The 20,711-nt window shown below is 45.4% G+C and overlaps 1 protein-coding gene across 2 annotated transcripts in view; it reads right to left on the reverse strand.

The window, feature by feature from the left end:
* The window catches only part of CUNH7orf57 (chromosome unknown C7orf57 homolog), a 60,662-nt gene extending 44,929 nt beyond the window's left edge, over positions 1 to 15,733 (reverse strand). The window contains exons 1-2 of one of the 2 annotated variants that reach the window (XM_077491788.1): positions 15,576 to 15,733; positions 3,210 to 3,278 (exon numbers count right to left, since the gene is read on the reverse strand). In XM_077491788.1, the coding sequence (XP_077347914.1) occupies positions 3,210 to 3,258 (49 nt within the window). In that variant the 5' untranslated portion in view covers positions 3,259 to 3,278; positions 15,576 to 15,733. Of the gene's footprint in view, positions 1 to 3,209; positions 3,279 to 6,103; positions 6,183 to 15,575 lie in introns of those variants that run through there. The other variant, XM_077491789.1, reaches the window with a different exon arrangement.
* Between the last annotated feature and the right edge of the window lie 4,978 nt (positions 15,734 to 20,711).

Genomic DNA, 20,711 nt, shown 5'->3' on the forward strand with positions numbered 1-20,711 from the left:
GGCAAAGATTTGTGCTGAGAGGGGGAATTTGGACTGGGAAGAGGGGAATTTTTGCATTCAGGAGGGAGAGAGGGGGAAGGGACCGGTAAATGTGCTCTGTACAAAGCTATTCCTCTCGATACATTCTGTGCAGGTGAAGCTGCAGAGATGGAGATTGAAGGCTGTGTCCTCAATCTCCTTTCTTTGGCTCAAAGGTCTGTTTAAACCCCTAATATTTCACCAATTCCCCCCACACACCCATGTGGCTCTTAAAAAAATTGTAATAAATAAAATAAAAATAAATTGGTAAAAGATAAAATAACAAAAATAAAAAACTACTGACACCAGTGGCGGAACTACAAGGGTCACAAAGGTCGCACTTGTGACAGTGCCCTAGCATTCCGCCACCGGGGTCAGAGGAAAGGGCCCCGGTCAGGGGTTAGGAGGCCCTTCATGGTTTCTTGCACCAGGGCCCTGAAGGTTCTAGTTACGCCTCTGGCATACAGTACATATACATCGATCAGCCATAACTATGACCACCCACCTAATACTAAGTGGGTCCCTTTTTGCTGCCAAAACAGCGCTGACTCTTCAAGGCACTGACTCCACTAGACCTCCGAAGGTATGCAGTGGTATCTAGCACCAAGCCATCAGTAGAAGATCCTTTGGGCCCATTCACACCTATTAACCTTTGTCGCGCTAGAAGATAAAGCAGCATGATGCGCATCTAGGGTATTTCCCCTTAAATCTTATGTGATGTTTCACACTATTGAGCTGCGTTTGCATTGTGGTTTGAAAAGTCCTGCATGCAGCATCTTTGGTGCACTTTTCAAAAATGCACTAAACCTCCACCCTCCATTTAAGTCAATGAGAAACTCACTAAAAATGCTTAAAAAACGCACCAGGGTGTTTTTAGGTGCGTTTTTGGTTTTACATGGCACAAAGATACTGGTTGTTAAAGAGAGGGCAAACGCCAGCGTCCTTAACAGCCAGTACGGTAAATAGTTAATTGCCTTAATAATCAACGGATATGTTTTTTTATGTGCATATTGCTTTTTAGAAGCGCTGCTATGTGAAAACAACTGAGCTGTAGCGTGAAAAGGCCCTTTAAGTCCTGAAGGTTGAAATCAGACTTTTTTCCCAGAACATCCCTCAGATACGTGATTAGATTGAGATCTGAAGTCTGGAACTATTCTCGCAGTGCGGCAGGGTGCATTATCCTGCTGAAAGAGGCCACTGCCATCAGGAAATTCTGTTTCCATGAAAGGGTGTACTTCATCAGCAACAATGTTTAGGTACAGTGCCTTGAAAAAGTATTCATATCCCTTGAAATCTTCCACATTTTCTCATGTTACAACTAAAAATGTAAATGTATTTTATTGAGATTTTATGTGATAGACCAACACAAAGTGGCACATAATTGTGAAGCGGAAGGAAAATGATAAGTGTGGCATGCATTTGTATTCAGCTTCCTTTACTCTGATACCCCTGACTATAATCTAGTGAAACCAATTGCTTTCAGAAGTCAGCTAATTAGTAAATAGAGTCCATCTGAATGTAATTATATCTCAGTATAAATATAGCTGTTCTGTGAAGCCCTCAGAGGTTTGCTTGAGAATCTTAGTGAACAAACAGCATCATGAAGGCCAAGGAACACACTGGACAGGTCAAGGATGAAGGGAAGTTTAAAGCAGGGTTAGGCTATAATAAAATATTCCAAGCTTTGAACATCTCACGAAGCACTGTTCAATCCATTATATGAAAATGTAAAGAGTATGGTATAACTGCAAGTCTACCAAGACATGGCTGTCCACATAAACTGACAGGCTGGTCAAGGAGAGCATTAATTGGAGAAGCAGCCAAGAGGCCAATGGTAACTCTGGATGAGCTGCAAAGATCCACAACTTAGGTGGGAGAATTTGTCCACAGGACAACTATTAGTCGTCCACTCCACAAATCTGACCTTTATGGAAGAGTGGCAATAAGAAAGCCAATGTTGAAAGAGCCATAAAAAGTCTCATTTGCAGTTTGTGAGAAGCTTTTGGGCCTAAAAGCAAAATGTTGTGTGGTGGAAAATTAATACTGCACATCACTCTGTGCACACCATCCCCACTGTGAAACACGGTGGTGGCAGCATTATGTTGTGAGGATGCTTTTCTTTAGCAGGGATGGGGAAGCTGGTCAGAGTTGATGGGAAGATGGATGGAGCCAAATACAGGGCCATCTTAGAAGAAAACCTTTTTGAGTCATACAGCCAGAGCTACAAAAGAATGGTGTAGATCAAAGCATATTCCTGTGTTAGAGTGTCCCAGTCAAAGACCAGACTTAAGTCCAATTGAGAATCTGTAGCAAGACTTGAAAATTGCTGTTCACAGAAGCTCTCCATCCAATCTGACAGAGCTTGAGATATTTTGCAAAGAATGGGCAAACATTTCACTCTCTAGATGTGCTGGTAGACATACCCAAAAATATTTGCAGCTATAATTGCAGCAAAAGGTGGTTCTACAAAGTATTGACTCATGGGGGGCTGAATAGAAATGCACGCCACACTTTTCAGATTTTCTTTTTTTTTTTTAAAGCATTTATCATTCCGCTTCACAATTATGTGCCACTTTATGTTGTTAAAATCCCAATAAAATACATTTCGGTTTTTGGTTGTAACATGGCAAAATATGGAAAATGTTAAGGGGTATGAATACTTTTTCAAGGCACTGTAGGTGGTACATGTCAAGTAACATCAACATGAATGACAAGACCCAAGTTTTCCCAGCAGAATATTGCCCAAATCATCACACTGCCTCCGTCGGCTTGCTTTCTTCCCATCCTCCATCATGGTGCCATCTCTTCCTCAGGTAAGCAATGCATATGCACCTGGTCATCCACATGATGTAAACAAAAATGTGGTTTATCAGACCAGGCCATATTCTTTTATTACTCAGCGGTTCAGTTCTAATACTTACGTGTTCATTATGTCACGTTTAGCTATTGACTCGGTTCAGCATGGGCACCCTGACCGGTCTGTGGCTATGCAACAAGCTGTGATTCCCATTTTATCTGTTTTCAGTTAATGCTGATCTGTGTATATTTCTAATGGGGAAACAGTATCTCTGCAAAGAAGACCACTCTGCCTACAAGAGCTGTTGCTTCTACTCAGTGGGATGAAGATATCATCAATGACTTGCTAGTTTTTGTTGTTGATTAAAGAAGACTTTTCCCTTGAAAGGACTTACCACAAGTAGCATGTCTGCTGGTGGGAGCAGATGGTTCTTTTGGTCGCATTGTGTCTTTTCCTGGACAAACTAGATATAAAAAAAGAAAATGAATAGGGTAAATAAGAGGACAAGACTGGAGAAAGTTTACAGCATATAATGAAAAAACAAGCACAGACAACAGGAAAAATCAACTGGGTCAATCCACACTTCCACTGAGATCAGATGGCCAGGAGGAGGGCTCATAATTGATTACCCTAGGTATGTATGAACCTTTAGGCTGGCTACAGATGGACAGGTACAGCGTCTCTATAATAGGGATCTCCAAGCTTTCTAAACATGGGGCCAGTTTACTGACCTTCAGACTTTTAGGGGGACGAACAGCGGCCAGTGTAAGTAGAAAATGCCCTGGCGTCAATGGGGACAAACTATTCCCCATCATTGGCATCGATAGGAAGAATGCCCCATTGTTGGTCTCAGGGGAAGTAATAGTGCCCCATCATTAGTGTCAGTAGAAGGAATAGTCCTATTATCGGTGTCAGTGGCAGGAATAGTTACAAATAAATTGCCACTGTCCTCACCTATAACTGACCTTTGCAGCAGGTTGCACATGAAAGGGCAACGCATGCAAAACAAAATTCCCAGCTCAACTTACCGACCAGCCTGCTAACTAACCAAATTGTCCTGTCCAAGGCTGTGTTCACATCCTCGCATCCAATTCACACAGCAGGAGATTGTGACCGGCTCTCTATGGAGCGGCTCCGTTGCAATTTGCACAGAAGCCCCGTGTGTCTTTTGGTCCGTTTCAGGTCCAAATTCAGCTAAAAATTCAGGCTGAAATCGAACCTGAAACAGTGAATGAGGATGCTCTGGACTCCTTCTGTGAGCTGCTGCGTGCTCATATGTGAAACCAGCCTAACAGTATGCATTCAAAACGGGTTTAGTTTGCACACATTTGTAAATACATGCGTAAGCTACAGAGCCCCAGTATTTTCTGTAGTCCTAACTCTAAACTTTGAGAGCCTCCACAGTGGAAGCACATGCATTATAATGGATAGGCAGAAGGCAGGTGAGCCTGGAGGGAGGCCGCCCCTCTTTAACAGCACAAGGGCACAATGGACACCCAGCATATAGCACCATTGCAGCAAAGGTGTCCAGTATGTCCCCTCATCAATATTTCAATATTTTCATTGGCGAGGGGATGTACTGGACATCTTTGTTGCATTGGTGCTATATGCTGGGTGTTCAGTGTGCATCTGTGCCTTTAAGAAGGGTGGGCTCCCTCCAGGCTCACCTGCCCACTGCCTATCCATTATATCAGGAATAGACTGATGAGTATTTCCTTTCTCTTAGGCCTCTTTCACACTACTGATCCGTTCAGGTCCGCCTGTCACACTACTGATCCATTCAGGTCCGCCTGTCAGTTTTTCAGACGGACCTGAACGGATGCTTCATAGAGGTCTCTGGAGCGTCGGATGTCAGCGGTGACAAGTCCGCTGACATCCGACCCACTCCGATCCAAAAAAGTGTGACGGAGGAAAAACCTACTTTTCCATCCGTCATAGGATCGGGTGACGATGGACTCTGTGGTCCATCGTCATCCAATCTCCCATAGGGGAGAGCGGCGCTCTGACAGGTCCGTTCCTGCGCAGTGTGCAGATATTTTAGCAGTATTATGTTTTGCAATCTGTCATTCCTTTCATGTTCCCTGAATGGTTTGCCCGCTGAGAGAACTGAGCAGCTATGAGGAGTTCACTATTGTGAAGCACCAGGAGAGTTCAGAGCAGTGGCGGCCCGTCCATTAGGGGCACCGCCCCCTAATTCATGTGCCCGGACCCTAATCTACATGCAGGGTGCTGGACGCATGGATTTCAATTAAGTTTTTTTTTTGTTTGTTTTTTAGCACTGCGCCCTGAGCCCACCCAGTTGTGTGACAATAGTGAATTAATATTTGCTATTGTCCTCCTGATTTTCCTTCTGGCTAATCAGGAAGCGGGTCTTAAATTAGCTGAAAATACTTGCCAATAAATCTGGGGAGGCTTGCTTTTCAGAGGCATTTGATAGACGATAAGGAGGCAATATGTTTCCTCCACACCGCCTGTTTAAACCTTGTAAAGCCTGCACCACTGCGCTGCAACTTTGTTCATTGCATGAGTTTGCAGGGTGGCCCGATTCACTTGAATGGGTTTCGTACAGCTACGGTGCTGCTGCTAAATGCATCATGGGGGAAAATATTTGCTGTGGCAAGGAAGCAAAGTATCATGATTGTGCCATGTGTAACACCCCACCGAGCTGCCTTTGCAGCTTAAAGTGGAACTATAGTCAGATCACTTCATGCTGGGCCCTTTTGCATGTATAGCTGTAAAACATTTAAAATGACTGCCTATACTGTTTAAAATCCAGGAATGCACCATCTCACCCTGTTCTGCGCATGCTCAGTTTCACTCAGCACTGTGCCTAAAATCAAAGTTTCAAGAGGCCAATCTGCTGACAACCTAAAGATTTACTGCTGCTCAATGGCTCTGAGCTTCAGCAAAATGGCAGCCTCTGGCAAGAAGAAACAGGAGGAATTCTGCAGGAAATTTATGGAACACACTAATTTTGGTAGCATAATTATTAATGTGGAATGTATGCTGCTTGCTAAAGAACATTATTTTTTAGCAAGTTGTTATAAGTAATGCTCTGGGGGGCAGTTGGGGGTTTGGTACACTACAGCTCAACTGATTATTTTTAACACCCTCCAGGGCTTTTTTTTCTCTGAGAAAAGGTGCAGGAACTCAACCACGCCTGCCACACACACATACCTACCAAATGGCATCAAATAGTAGCTCCTCTCTCTGCATACAACTCCTCCCTCCACTGCCCTCATCTTCTCCCCCCTCCTTAAAAGCTCCACCATCTGTCATATGTCTTACCTTAGTTGCAATATTAAGCTGAAGCAGCTATCCGACTGTATTATCTTCCAGCATACTATACAATACTACAGTCACAGAGAAGTCATGCAGTAGGAGCATCAACAACTGGTCACCAGGGAAAAAATGGAGATCACAGAGGGTGTAGCCTACCACACACCCTCTCCTGCCCTTGACTGCACTGAACCCTGGGCACCTGTTCTGTATCTCCCTTGTCCCTGTCCAGCACTCAGTGGGATCTGCGCAGGAGATCTGACCTGTGGGAGCTACTGGGAGATAAGCCATTGTAAACTCAGAAGCTGGACTTCAATGTTACCAAGTGATAGTGGTGAGCAGGGAGCTGAACACCTGAGCCAGAGGTGGTGGAACTGAGTTCCCCCTAGTTCCTGCTGAAAAAAAAAGCCCTGACAACCCCTGATTGCAAGCGTAAACAAGCTCTAAAGACAATGTTAAATACTATGAAAAATTATGTTTTTTTTAAAGAATCAACATGAACTGTACACTCAGATGGGGAGGTTGTGTTGCGCATGCATGTATCTTTCTTTACATGTACATACGTTCATACAGCACATGCTGCTGCTAAGTATGGAGGTTCCCATAATACCCAAACATATCTTTTTCTGCTCTTGATGGCAAGGCATATCATTTTTATTTTAAAACCTGCTGCTTTTTCATAGTGAATGCAACAATCACATCATTTATTTATTTATTTTTTAAATAACATATTGACACAGTGCGCTATATTGGAAAATAGGGCACAAAAGCAGCATTATTTTGATGCATTGAGGGGTAAGCTGGATAGATTCAGGGATTGTGAATGCTGTGCTTGAAAATGAGAATGCATGCTCAGAGCAACACAAGTGTGTCGCAGCAACTTTACCCTGTTGTTTAGTAAGTCCAGCACGCTGTGCTAAGACCCGACTTGTTAATAAGTACAAAAGGGAACCGATACAATAAAACCGGAGAAAACACAATGAGAACAAAAGTGGTGTATTGCAACCAATCAGCGTTTAATTCATACAGTTGTAAAAAAAAAGAAAAAAATTGAACAATTAAATAATGGTTATGGGTAACACCTCCACTTTTGCTATTAATTTCATGCCTGCAGTTTTAATGAATCTACCCCAAATAGCTATCTTTTAATAAGTGACATATGATACCGAGTACAAAGGGTTCTGTTACTGATTAAAATGAGAATGTGCAGAGAACATGGAATAGGGTAGCGTTCGCTTCTCAGTCAGCTTTCTTTGCTGCCTGTTCCCCCTTGAGTGGATATCCCCTCGTCTGTAATCTCAGTGAGTGGATATCCCCTCGTCTGTAATCTCAGTGAGTGGATATCCCCTCGCCTGTAGTCTCAGTGAGTGGATATCCCCTCACCTGTAATCTCGGTGAGTGGATATCACCTCGCCTGTAGTCTCGGTGAGAGGATATCCCTCACCTGTAATCTCGGTGAGTGGATATCCCCTCGCCTGTAGTCTCAGTGAGTGGATATCCCCTCACCTGTAATCTCTGTGAGTGGATATCCCCTCGCCTGTAGTCTCAGTCAGTGGATATCCCCTCACCTGTAATCTCTGTGAGTGGATATTCCCTCACCTGTAATCTCGGTGAGTGGATATCACCTCGCCTGTAGTCTCGGTGAGAGGATATCCCTCACCTGTAATCTCAGTGAGTGGATATCCCCTCGCCTGTAGTCTCAGTGAGTGGATATCCCCTCACCTGTAATCTCTGTGAGTGGATATCCCCTCACCTGTAATCTCGGTGAGTGGATATCACCTCGCCTGTAGTCTCGGCGAGAGGATATCCCTCACCTGTAATCTCGGTGAGTGGATATCCCCTCGCCTGTAATCTCGTGAGTGGATATCCCCTCGCCTGTAATCTCGGTGAGTGGATATCCCCTCGCCTGTAATCTCGGTGAGTGGATATCCCCTCGCCTGTAATCTCGGAGAGTGGATATCCCCTTGCCTGTAATCTCCGTGAGCGGATATCCCCTCGCCTGTAATCTCGGTGAGCAGATATCCCCTCGCCTGTAATCTCGGTGAGCGGATATCCCCTCGCCTGTAGTCTCGGTGAGTGGATATCCCCTCGCCTGTAATCTCGGTGAGTGGATATCCCCTCGCCTGTAATCTTGGTGAGTGGATATCCCCTCGCCTGTAATCTCGGGGAAGCGGATATCCCCTCGCCTGTAATCTCGGTGAGCGGATATCCCCTCGCCTGTAGTCTCGGTGAGCGGATATCCCCTCGCCTGTAATCTCGGTGAGTGGATATCCCCTCGCCTGTAGTCTCGGTGAGCGGATATCCCCTCGCCTGTAATCTCGGTGAGTGGATATCCCCTCGCCTGTAGTTTCGGTGAGTGGATATCCCCTCGCCTGTAATCTCGGTGAGCGGATATCCCCTCGCCTGTAGTTTCGGTGAGTGGATATCCCCTCGCCTGTAATCTCGGTGAGCGGATATCCCCTCGCCTGTAGTTTCGGTGAGCGGATATCCCCTCGCCTGTAATCTCGGTGAGTGGATATCCCCTCGCCTGTAATCTCGGTGAGTGGATATCCCCTCGCCTGTAATCTCGGTGAGTGGATATCCCCTCGCCTGTAATCTCGGTGAGTGGATATCCCCTCGCCTGTAATCTCGGTGAGTGGATATCCTTCACCTGTAGTCTCGGTGAGTGGATATCCCCTCACCTGTAGTCTCAGTGACACCCAGGGGCATTGCAGTAAACTGACCCCCCCGTTTCCCTGCTTTGAAGTGTATATATTGCTATGTAGAATCCACTAGGATGACAGTGCCGCTGTTACAAGTCCCTGGTGAACATACAGTACCCCAGAGGAAGCTCAGTTCATAACAATGTCTTGGTTGTCACAGGAACAGGAAGTGAGGGGCAGGCATGGGAGCAGAAATAAACCAGCTGTAAATATCTAATGCAGGATCCACTTTAAGATCAGAGACTTGATTTGACTAATTTAGATGTACCACGGATTCTCTGTCATTTTCAGATGGTAGTACATAAAGGGATTTGGTGGCAACCCTTGTTGTAAACAATGAAATCATTTGTACTAAACAATACAGCTGGGATTTTTAACAATGTTTTCTGGTTCATCCCTTGTGTCTTCCTAAATACATATGTTTGTTGTTTATGTATTATGTTGTTTGTGCTAGCCTAGATCAGCAGAGCAAAATTGCGGAAAATTTCCGAAGCAGATCACAAAACACATTCCAAACTAAGGTCTTCGGTCCATAAGTCTAAAGTAAGAGGATTTCAATTTGAAAGATTGATCAACTAAGAAAACCCCTTTGTAAAACAATATTTCTTTTTAAAGCAAAGTTCTCCTTTGGCTTGCTTTTTCTATTAAAGTGATCCAAAAAGTGGTCCAAACCATTTGGTGGAGGGAGGATTATGGCGTGGGGGTTGTTTTTCAGGGGTTGGGTTTGGCCCCTTAGCTCCAGTGAAGGGAACTCTTAAGGCATCAGCATAACATTTTAAACAATTTCATGCTCCTAACTTTGTGGGAACAGTTTGGGGGTGGCCCCTTCCTGTACCAACGTGATTGCACACCAGTGCACAAAGCAAGGTCCATAAAGACATGGATGAGTCAGTTTAGGGTGGAGGAACATGAGTGGCCTGCACACAGTCCTGACCTCCACCCAATATAACACCTTTGGGATAAATAAGAGCAGAGACCGCAAGCCAGGCCTTCTCGTCCAACATCAGTGCCTGCCCTCACAAATGTGCTTCTGGAAGAATTGTCAAACATTCCCATAGACACACTCCTAAACCTTTTGGTCAGCCTTCCCAGAAGAGTTGAATCTGTTATAGCTGCAAAGGGCGGGCCAACTTAATAATGAACCCTACGGACTAAGACTGGGATGCCATTAAAGTTCATGTGCGTGTAAAGGTAGGTGTCACAATACTTTTGGTAATATAGTGTACATTCCCACCCTGGCTAGTTTTTGAATTGGATGGTTGCCCCCAAATTCATAGGAGTAAGTGTCTCCCTATTTCAAAAACTGCACAAGTGAAGTGTACACTTTTTTGCCTTATTGTAGCTGGGGGATTTGCATATGAATGAGTCTGCTTATGATTTGCATATAAATGAGATTCACCAACTCATTTAATAGGCACAGCAGAAGCAAGCTGTTTCTGGTTCCTGTAACATTGCACAGCCAAATAGGGAGACTTCCCGATGCTCTTGTATAAGGATGACTTCCGGCATGTTCCCATGGTCCACATGCAGAGCCCGCCAGGAGGTCGGCGCAGCGCTTATCACAGGCAGTGAGACATTGCCTGAGACATTGCCCGATCTCTGCAGCCGCGCATCGGGGCAATGTCTCACTGACTTTGATTAGCGCAGAGCTGTGCCGACTTCCTGGCGGGCTCTGCACATGGAGCATGCAAACACGTCTGAGCTCATCCCTACTCTTGTATCTCTCTACTGCATCTGATAAGTGAGCTAAAAGGGGTTGTAAACCCTTGTGTATTTTCATCCTATGCATTAAGGTGAAAAAACACTTGGCAGTGACTGCCCCCCCCCCTTTTGCTTACCTGAGCCCTGGAATTTTCAATGGCGAGGATGCGCTGTACCTCTGCCCGGGGGTTCTCGGCACCTGATTGAATAGATTGATAGCAGCACAGCCATTGGCTCCCGCTGCTGTCAATCAAATCAAATGACGTGGAATGAGTCATACATTCAGCGGCTATGGACGCCGAATGCTGGACTCGGGAGCTCGCCCGCAAGGTAACCCCCTGGGACAGCGCTTCTACTAGGGCAGTGATGGCGAACCTTGGCACTCCAGATGTTTTGGAACTACATTTCCCATGATGCTCATGCACTCTGCAGTGTAGACGAGCATCATGGGAAATGTAGTTCCAAAACACCTGGGGTGCCAAGGTTCGCCATCACTGTACTAGGGGGTCATCTGATGCAGGGAGAAGCCGCGAGAGCCGCCGAGAGACCCCAGAAGTCAATGTTCGGGGCCAGTCTGTCCCAAACGAGCTGCACAGTGTAGGTAAGTATGACATGTTTTTATTTTTTTTATTTGCAGCTTTACAATCACTTTAAAAAGTGGTTGTAAAGTGTAAATTTGTATACCTTAATGCAAAATTGCCCACTATTTGTCCTACCCACTCCCATTCCTAAACACTCACCTGACTCCTAAGGATGAGCTCAGGCGTATTTGCACATACCACGTATACAGCCCACCAGTTGGCACTGCACTGACACTGCACTGCGCTAATCACAGGCAGTGAGACATTTTCCGATCTCTGCAGCCATGCATCGGAACAATGTCTCACTGCCTGTGATTAGTGCAGCGCTGCGCCGATTTCCTGACGGGCTCTGCAAGTGGAACATGCAAACACGCCGGAGCTCATCCTTACTATTAACACTATGCTTGGTGCTCTGAGCTTCCCCTCCCTGCACTGACACACAGGGCTCCCTGGGTATCACAGATGCAGCCTGCTCTGCACACATCACAGCCCCAGCACAAAGCCGGCTACTGCAGCTGGGAAAATGCTCACAGGTTAGACTCCGCTCTAATTCTAGGATGTTACTCCGCTCATCAGCTATCTGCTGTGTGGGGGAGGATTAGCTCTGCTATGTGTGCTGCCAGCAGTGTCAGTGCCTGCTATGAATGCCAAGGACCAGAGGCTTCTGTTACACAGTGACAATGAGAGATGCAATGGGAAGAAATGGAGGGGCAGGGCTGGAGTTATTCCGGTTGGACCTGTGACTATAGGTACAGAAATGCAGTCAGAGCAGTTTGCATTTTTTGCTGCTTTTGACAGCGTTAACCCTGTCCATAAACATGGCCTGCTTCTCTACTAGCAATCGCCACTGCACTTGCAAATACAGCAGCCGGGATCTACTTTCCCAGGCTGTAATGTGCAGTGTGTTTACACAGCAGACTCCTCCTCCTCCAGGGCTGTAATGTGCAGTGTGTTTATACAGCAGACTCCTCCTCCTCCAGGGCTGTAATGTGCAGTGTGTTTATACAGCAAACTCCTCCTCCAGGGCTTTAATGTGCAGTGTATTTACACAGCAGGCTCCTACTCCTGGGCTGTAATGTGCAGTGTATTTACACAGCAGGCTCCTACTCCTGGGCTGTAATGTGCAGTGTATTTACACAGCAGGCTCCTACTCCTGGGCTGTAATGTGCAGTGTATTTACACAGCAGGCTCCTACTCCTGGGCTGTAATGTGCAGTGTGTTTACACAGCAGGTTCCTCCTGCCCATCTGCAATGTGCCGTGTGTTTACACAGCAGGCTCCTCCTCCCCATCTGCAGTGTGTTTACACAGCATGCTTCTCCTACTGGGCTGTAATGTGCAGTGTGTTTACACAGCAGACTCCTCCTCTCCATCTGCAATGTGCAGTGTGTTTACACAGCAGGCTCCCCTCCCTCTCTGCAGTGTGTTTACACAGCATGCTTCTCCTACTGGGCTATAATGTACAGTGTGTTTAGACAGCAGGCTCCTCCTCCCCGTCTGCAGTGTGTTTACACAGCATGCGTCTCCTCCTGGGCTATAATGTGCAGTGTGTTTATACAGCAGACTCCTCCTTTCCATCTGCAATGTGCAGTGTGTTTACACAGCAGGCTCCTCCCCCCTCTGCAGTGTGTTTACACAGCATGCTTCTCCTACTGGCCTATAATGTGCGTGGGGGGGGGGGGGGGCTGGACGCTAGAGTGACAGAAAAAAGGGGGGCTGGACACTGGTGAGACAGAAAAGGGGGGGGCTGGACAGTGGAGTGACAGAAAAAGGGGGGGCTGGACATCGAAGAGACAGAAAAGGGGGGGGCTGGACACTGGAGTGACAGAAAAAGGGGGGGCTGGACACTGAAGAGATATAAAAGGGGAGGGGCTGGACACTGGAGTGGCAGAAAAGGGGGGGGCTGGACATTGGAGTGACCGAAAAACAAGGGGAAGGAGGACTGGAATTTGGGGAGACAGAAAAGTGTATGGAGGGGGACTGGACTTGGAGAAACAATAAAAAAGGGGATGAGGCTGGACTTTGGGGAGATAGGTAAGTAGGGGGCTGGAGTTTGGAGAGTCAGAAAAAAGGGAGGGGGGCTTGACATTGGAGAGACAGACAAATGAGGGGAAGGAGGCTTGAAATTTGGAGAAACAAAAAAAGGGGTCCTGCATGAGTTTGGTACAAATGCGGTGCGATTTGAGGCATACAAATCCATAGCTCAAATTGCACCCAAGACACAGCGAATGTAATGCGATTCCTGTGCCAATTACATGCGGTGTCCCGCACCGATTCAGTGTGAACCCGGGCTTACCATGCAATAGAAAACTCCCTGCAACGGGTAAATGATTAAAACGGGAGCAGACAGAATCTGGAGTAGTTGTGCATAGTAACCAATTAGCTTCTAGCCTCAGCTTGTTCAGTTGGTCATACACTATACAATTTGATTGTACAAGCACCTTTAGATTTACCAGAACTATGTAATGTGTAGTATAACTGAAACAATCCTTTTAACAAATTATTCCAAAATATAAAAGGCACCAACCCTATGTAAATGTGTGTGACAGCTGCCCTTTTAAGTGTGAATCACACTAATAAATGTTTTTTGTTTTCGACATTGCACAATAGTGATTATCATGTTATTTAAATTTTTGAATGTATATGTACTAAGTTATCACTGATAGAACACTAGTATTAATGAAAAAGCGATCTTTGTGTGTGCATTTTATTGTTGTTTTTGGTATTGCACAATAGTGATTATTACAGTGGGTGTAATCTTTATTACTTAGCACATGTCAATGCATGTAGTTTAATTAGCGCCTACTTTAGATTTTTTTGTACGAATCCTTTTAACTACTATCGAACCAGGCAGGTCCTTATACTACATAGTTAATGGTAGATCTAAAGGAGATTGTACAATCCAATTGCATAGTATATGGTCAACCCTAAGCTTTGAAATTGAAACCTCAGAAGCTGATTGGTTGTCATTCACAGCTCCTCCAGATTCTGTCTGCTCCAATAATAAGTTGGCAACACACTAGCAGAATTTTGTTCCACATTTTGTTTGTTTTCGACTGCAGTGAAAGAAAATTCAAAAGAACAGGATAGAAAATTTTTCCTCGGCTGAACAAATTTCTTAGGATGGCCATACATTATACAATTTTCTTGTACAACTTTCCTTTAGATTTACCAAAACCATATAATACGAGGTCAAACCTAAATGCCCCATACACACGGTTGAAAATTCAGACGGAAAAAGTCAGATCGGATTATGTTGTCGGGAAATCCGATCGTGCGTGGGCTCTATCAGACTTTTTCCGTCTAAATTTCTGACAGAAAAAGTTTGAGAGCTGGATCTAAAATTTTCCAACAACAAAATCCGATTGGACTTTTTTTCCGATCGTGTGTAGAGAATTCCAACACACAAAGTGCCACACATGCTCAGAAAAAATTTGGAGACGAAAGCTATTGGCTACTGGCCTTTACGTAGACCCCTCGTACGTTTTGTATGTCACCTCGTTCCGAACGATCGGATTTTCCGACAACTTTGTGCGACCGTGTGCATGCAACAGAAGTTTTGGCCAGAATCCGTTGGAAAAAAATCTGACGGATTTTGTGGACGGAATGTCCGACAGTGTATGGGGCAAAATACTTTCAATTTCTATGCAATCAGACAGGCTCTTATACTACATAGCTGAAGGTAAATCTAAAGAAAATTGAATAAGAAAATTGTATGGTGTATGGCCAGCTTTACAGTGAATGTGGTTTTCATTCGGTAAAGTCCATTGTGCCCTTCACTGGTAAACGCAATCAAAAGGGTCAGATAAAAACAAGCAATGGGCCCCATCCGGTCCATGGGCCGTAGTTTGAACACCACTGTCCTAGTAATATGGTCATCTTTAGCCCCCGGTCACACCAAATTCCGACTTTGATGTCATGCGACTTCACTTACCATTTCAAAGATGCACGTCACTTCAGGTGCGACTTGGCTGACATCTGTGCGATCGCATGAACACATGTCTATGTAAATCGCACCTGAAATCGGCAAAAGTATTGAGGAACTACCTTTTCAAACCCATACGGCAGCGTTACACCGATTTGAACAGTTCCATTGCCGACAATAGGGTAATGCGACCAGTCAGTGTGACCGAGGGCTTAGTAAAAAAAAAAAAAAAAAAAACGTGAAACAGGGTCTATTTATCAACGTTTTCACACAAAATTCACACAGCTTTTACCAAAGATTCACAAATTTTTCTTATACAAGCTCATTAAAAAATACGTGAATCTTGGGTGAACGTTTTGCGACTCTTGGGTGAAAAAAGAACTGATAAATAAACCCCAAGTATCCTGTTGTATCTATTTTTATAGAAACAACTTTTTTGTTGTCCTTTAGATACAATAACACAATTTAGTAATATGCGATGAACAACAATGTTTACCAGTAAGTAGGTGGTTACAGAATATTATACATAATACACATAAACAGATGTAATAGAGTGTTATTGAGGCCTATTTACCTGGAGCTGAATATCTTGCCTACTTCCTGCAGCCGCTCGCTCGTTGGAAGTGAAGTACACAGATCATTGACTGTAACAGTTCCTGGTTCCCATAGCAACTCCCAACACACACACACACACACACACACGGCTCTGGGGCAGCCAGTGACGTTTGGAATGCTGCTATACACGCCTGCAAACAGTCTGCTGCACTGGGGAATGGCAGCCATTTTTCTGACTACCAGTAGCCATTTCTACAGAGGAATGACAGTTTTAGCAAATGCACAGGTTTCTGGCTTTCCTAGCTTTGTGACTGAATGGAGTAATTCTATCTATACATGCCTACTATCACTGAATCTAGCTCAGTCCTTGCAAGACCCATGTTTTCTCCCTAAAAAACAAACAAAAACAAAACCCGCCCACCGCGCATCTGATCGTACAATCTTTACATCTATTAATAACTATGCAGTGCAATTCCTGAATACAGATTGATTAGATGGATTATCATTAAGGCTCCATGCACACCAGAGTTCAAAAAAGCCTTTTCTGGATGCCAGATTGCTGGTAGAAAACGCTGGTTGAAAAACGCGTTTTTAACAGCGTTTTGTTCTAGCGTTTATGCGTATTTTTTTGCGTTTATGGGCATTTTTAAAACAAAAATACACAGCGGACACTCCAAAAATCCCACAATGCATGCCCAAACTACCACAATGCATTGAAAAAATACAATGCCGAATGCTAATTAACACACGTTTATGCACTTTTTTTAGCGTTTATGGTTGTTTTTAATAAAAATACACAGAGGACACTCCAAAAATCCCACAATGCATGCCCAAACTCCCACAATGCATTGAACAAAAGAGAATGCTGAACGCTAATTAACATGCGTTTATGCACTTTTTTAGCGTTTATGGTTGTTTTTAATAAAAATACAGAGAGGACACTCCAAAAATCCCACAATGGATGCCCAAACTCCCACAATGCATTAAAAAAAAGAGAATGCCGAAACGCTATGTAACACGCGTTTATGCAAATTATTTTTTACGTTTATGGGTGTTTTTAATAAAAATACATAGACGGCACTCCCAAAATCCCACAATGCATGCCCAAACTCCCACAATGCATTGAAAAAATAGAATGCCGAACGCTAATTAACATGCGTTTATGCGCATTTATTGGCGTTTGGCTTTTTTTGCGTTTTATGTGGTCAGGAAAACGGCACTTTGAATGCGATTTTATGGCATCCAGAGAACAGCCCATAAACTCCACTGCTGATAAAAGCTAAAAAAACCTCCATGTGTGCATGGACACATAGGATAACTTAGAGCATAGCTCCCAACTGTCCCTGATTTCGAGGGACTGTCCCTCATTTGTCCCTCATTTTGGTCTGATATCTATAGTTGTATATAAAATGCACTTTTTATCATTCTAAAAAGTGTTCCCCAGTAGAGATGGCCTTGCAGTTCGCCCCGTCGGTCGGTTCGCAGCTAATTTTGCTTGTTCGCGATTCGCCAAACCGACGGACTTCTGCTGCTGTTTGTGCGGCGGATATATGCGTTTACACTGTAAAAGAACTTTGACCCATGATGACACATCCATCATGGGGTACAGGACAGCCAATTGAGACATTTCAGGACATGGACAATTGGTCATACACCCTACCTTATAAATAGACCTGATCTGGCGGCCATTTTACATTCTGTCTTTTGTCAGTGTAGGGAAAGGACGCTGTGTGGAGCAGGGACAGTCAGTTTAATCACTAGCGATTACTATTAGGTCCAAAAAGGACCTTTAAAGGACTGGTATAGGTGTACAGTATATAGGGTTGTGCACGTATAATATACTTTCTTTCAAATATAGAAAGTATATTATGGTGCACTGCTGACTGCTGTGCTGCTGAGTGCTGACCGATTCTGCAGCTGTCTTTTATCAGTGTAGGGACTGAGGGACAGTTTGGTGTTTGGAGCAGGGACAGTCTGCAAATCACTAGCTACTAGGTCCACAAAGCTCCTTTTAAGGACTGGCATAGGTGTACATTATATAGGGTTGTACACGTATAATATACTTCAAACATAGAAAGCATATTATACTGCACTGCACTGCTGTGCTGCTGACCGATTCTGCAGCTGTCGTTTCTCAGTTTAGGGAGGGACAGTTTGGTGTTTGGAGCAGGGACAGTCTGCAATTCACTAGCTACTAGCTAGCTACTATTAGGTCCACAAAGGTCCTTTTAAGGACTGGTATAGGTGTACTATTTGGTGTGCAATATATAGGGTATATAAGTATATAAAATACTTGCACATATAGAAAGCATAGTATAGTGCATTTCCACTGTGCAGCATTGTGACTGCTGAGCAGTTCTGCAGCGATAGTACAAAGAGTGACAAACGCAATTTAAAAAAAAGTATTATAACTGGTGTGATAGACCAGTGGCCCCCCAAAACGACCGATTGAAGCGGGGTGTTATATACCTTCTTCCACATACATACTGCACTTCTCTAGAGACTTTTGTCACAGGGTCATTTAAAAAATGACAGGCAGAGGAAGAGGCAGGCCCTTCTACAGGGGTGGTAGGGGTAGGGCAGGAGCAACAGGCTTGAGCCAAAGTGGGAAATTGCAGAAGGTGCGTTCGATTACGTCAAACGACGCACCAGACTTGGTTGAGTGGCTCACTCAGCCTTACTTTTCTGCACCCTCCTCATCCTCTCAATCTGCACCCTCTTCTTCGCTCTCTGCTGTGTGCACCCCCAAAGACTCTACCACCAACACCACCACCACCACCATATACCCTCTGCTTGAGTCACAGGAATTATTTTCCGATCCATCACAAGAGACCGATGCGCAGCCATTCTTGGCATTGAATCAGGAAGAGGAGGTAGCAACAACCGCCACTCAGCAGTCTGACAACAGTGCCCAGATCAGCCCAAGGAGGAGGTTGGTCCCCGGTGTTGCTGCCCAATCCGAGATCTCTAATTATAGCGGTTGGGAAGGTGACGTCGATGATGACGTGTCTAGTAATGTCACGTGGGTGCCCACAAGAGAGGAAGAGGAGGGGAGTTCAGAGGGAGATATGGACCAGCAGATAGGGAGGAGAAGCAGGTGGAACTTAGATTGCACAGGAGGGACAAAGCAGACTGCTAATGTATCAGGAGTGAGGCTTCAACCATGTACGGTCACATCTGGCGCTCCCAGGACACCTACACATGGCTCCGCAGTGTGGGATTTTTTTAACGTGTCTGCTGCTGACAATATTGTTGCCATCTGCAATCTTTGCAGTCAACGCATAAGTCGCTCACCTAGGGATGACCGCCTTAAGAAGGCACATGAGCTGCCATCACCGAGCCCAGTGGGAGCAACGGAACCCACAAAGCCACACTCCAGGCTCTCACCGCCCAGCCTCGTCTTCGACTTCTCCTTCTCCTCTCTCCTCACAATTGTCCTCCACTCCACCTTCCATCATGCCGTCCTCACGTTTTTCCTGAAAAAGGCAGGCTTCCGTCAGCCAAATGTTCGAGCGTAAAAAAATTATGATGCCGGATAACCCTCTTGCCCAATGGTTGGCGGCTGGCTTGTCAGAACTGATAGCCCGCCAACTACTGCCATATAAACTGGTGGACTTGGAGGCCTTTCGAAAATTTGTGGCCATTGGAACACCACAATGGATGGTCCCAGGAAGGAAGTATTTCTTACAGAAGGGCATCCCAGAGCTATATGGCCATGTTCAGCGAATGTATCTCTGGCACACAGTGTCGGTGCCAAGATACATCTGACCACAGACACGTGGTCTAGCAAACACGGGCAGGGAAGGTATATAACTTTTACTGCCCACTGGGTGAACCTTCTGACGGCCATCAAGCATGTAACCCGTGGCACCCATGTTGATTTGGTTTTACCGCCACAGATTGCGTGCAGGCCTGGCTCTTCTTCTCCTCCTCCTACTCCATCCTCCTCCCTCTCCTCCTTGGCTGACTCCTCCTTTTACGCTGCTAGCATCTCTTCCACTGCGCCGCCCAAGATCCCCAGAACCTATTCGACATGCCAGGTGAGACGTTGCCATGCTGTGCTGCGTCTGTTGTGCCTGGAAGCCAAGAGCCACACTGGCGCTGCACTCCTTTCAGCTTTGCGTTCACAGGCAGATCAGTGGCTAACACCGCTCAATTTGACAGTTGGTAAAGTGGTGTGTGACAACGGTGCCAATCTGAAACAGGGCAAAATTACACACGTGCCATTCATGGCACACGTCTTAAACTTGGTCGTGCAGCGATTCGTTGTCAAATACCCTGGGGTCCAGGACATCTTGCGGCAGGTAAGGAAAATCTTGGCCCATTTCAGAAGATCTTACACGGCCATGGCTCGCCTTGCTGACATTCAGCGGTGACACAATCTGCCGCTCAGACGTCTTATTTGCGATTGCCCTACGCGATGGAGCTCAACCTTCTATATGCTTGATAGGCTGCTCCAGCAGAAACGTGCAGTTAACGACTACCTGTATGAACTCTGCGGCAGAACAGGTTCTGGGGAGCTTGTTTTTTTTCACCCCGCCAGTGGCTGCTCATGTGCGACGCATTTGATGAGATCACCAAACTGGTCAGTTGCAGCCATGGCGCCATCAGTGACATCATACCTTATGCCTTCTTTATGGAGTGTGCATTGCATTGTGACATTGATCAAGGCATGGAGGAGCAGGAGCAGGAAGATGAGGAAGTTGCAATGCTGGATGAATTCCCAGGGGGGCTACTCTATCTGAGACAAGTCAACAACAGGAGTCTGAAGAGGAATCAGAGGAGGATGGTGCCGGGGCGGATGAGGAGGAGCAAGAAGAGCATGCTTTAAACCTTTCTGGGATCCCTGTTGTTGCACGTGGATGGGGAGAGGAGAACGAGGAGGACAACATTATTCTGGATGAATGAATGAATGAATGAAATACTTGTATAGCGCACAATGCGAACTGAATCTCCTCTAGGCTGGATGATGAGCAGAAGCCAGGCCACCACACCGCTTCCAGTTTAGTGCAAATGGGGGCCTTCATGCTCCAGTGTTTTAACAGGGACCCCCATATAAAAAGCATAAAGGTCAAGGACCAGTAGTGGGTGGCAACGTACTTATACCCCCGGTACAAACACAAAATGGTGGAAATGTTACCACCGTCACAGAGGG

Source organism: Lithobates pipiens, unplaced genomic scaffold (genome assembly GCF_037356315.1).
Source record: "Lithobates pipiens isolate NorthernLeopardFrog02 unplaced genomic scaffold, aLitPip1_a1.2 Scaffold_19, whole genome shotgun sequence".
NCBI classification, from domain to species: domain Eukaryota; kingdom Metazoa; phylum Chordata; class Amphibia; order Anura; family Ranidae; genus Lithobates; species Lithobates pipiens.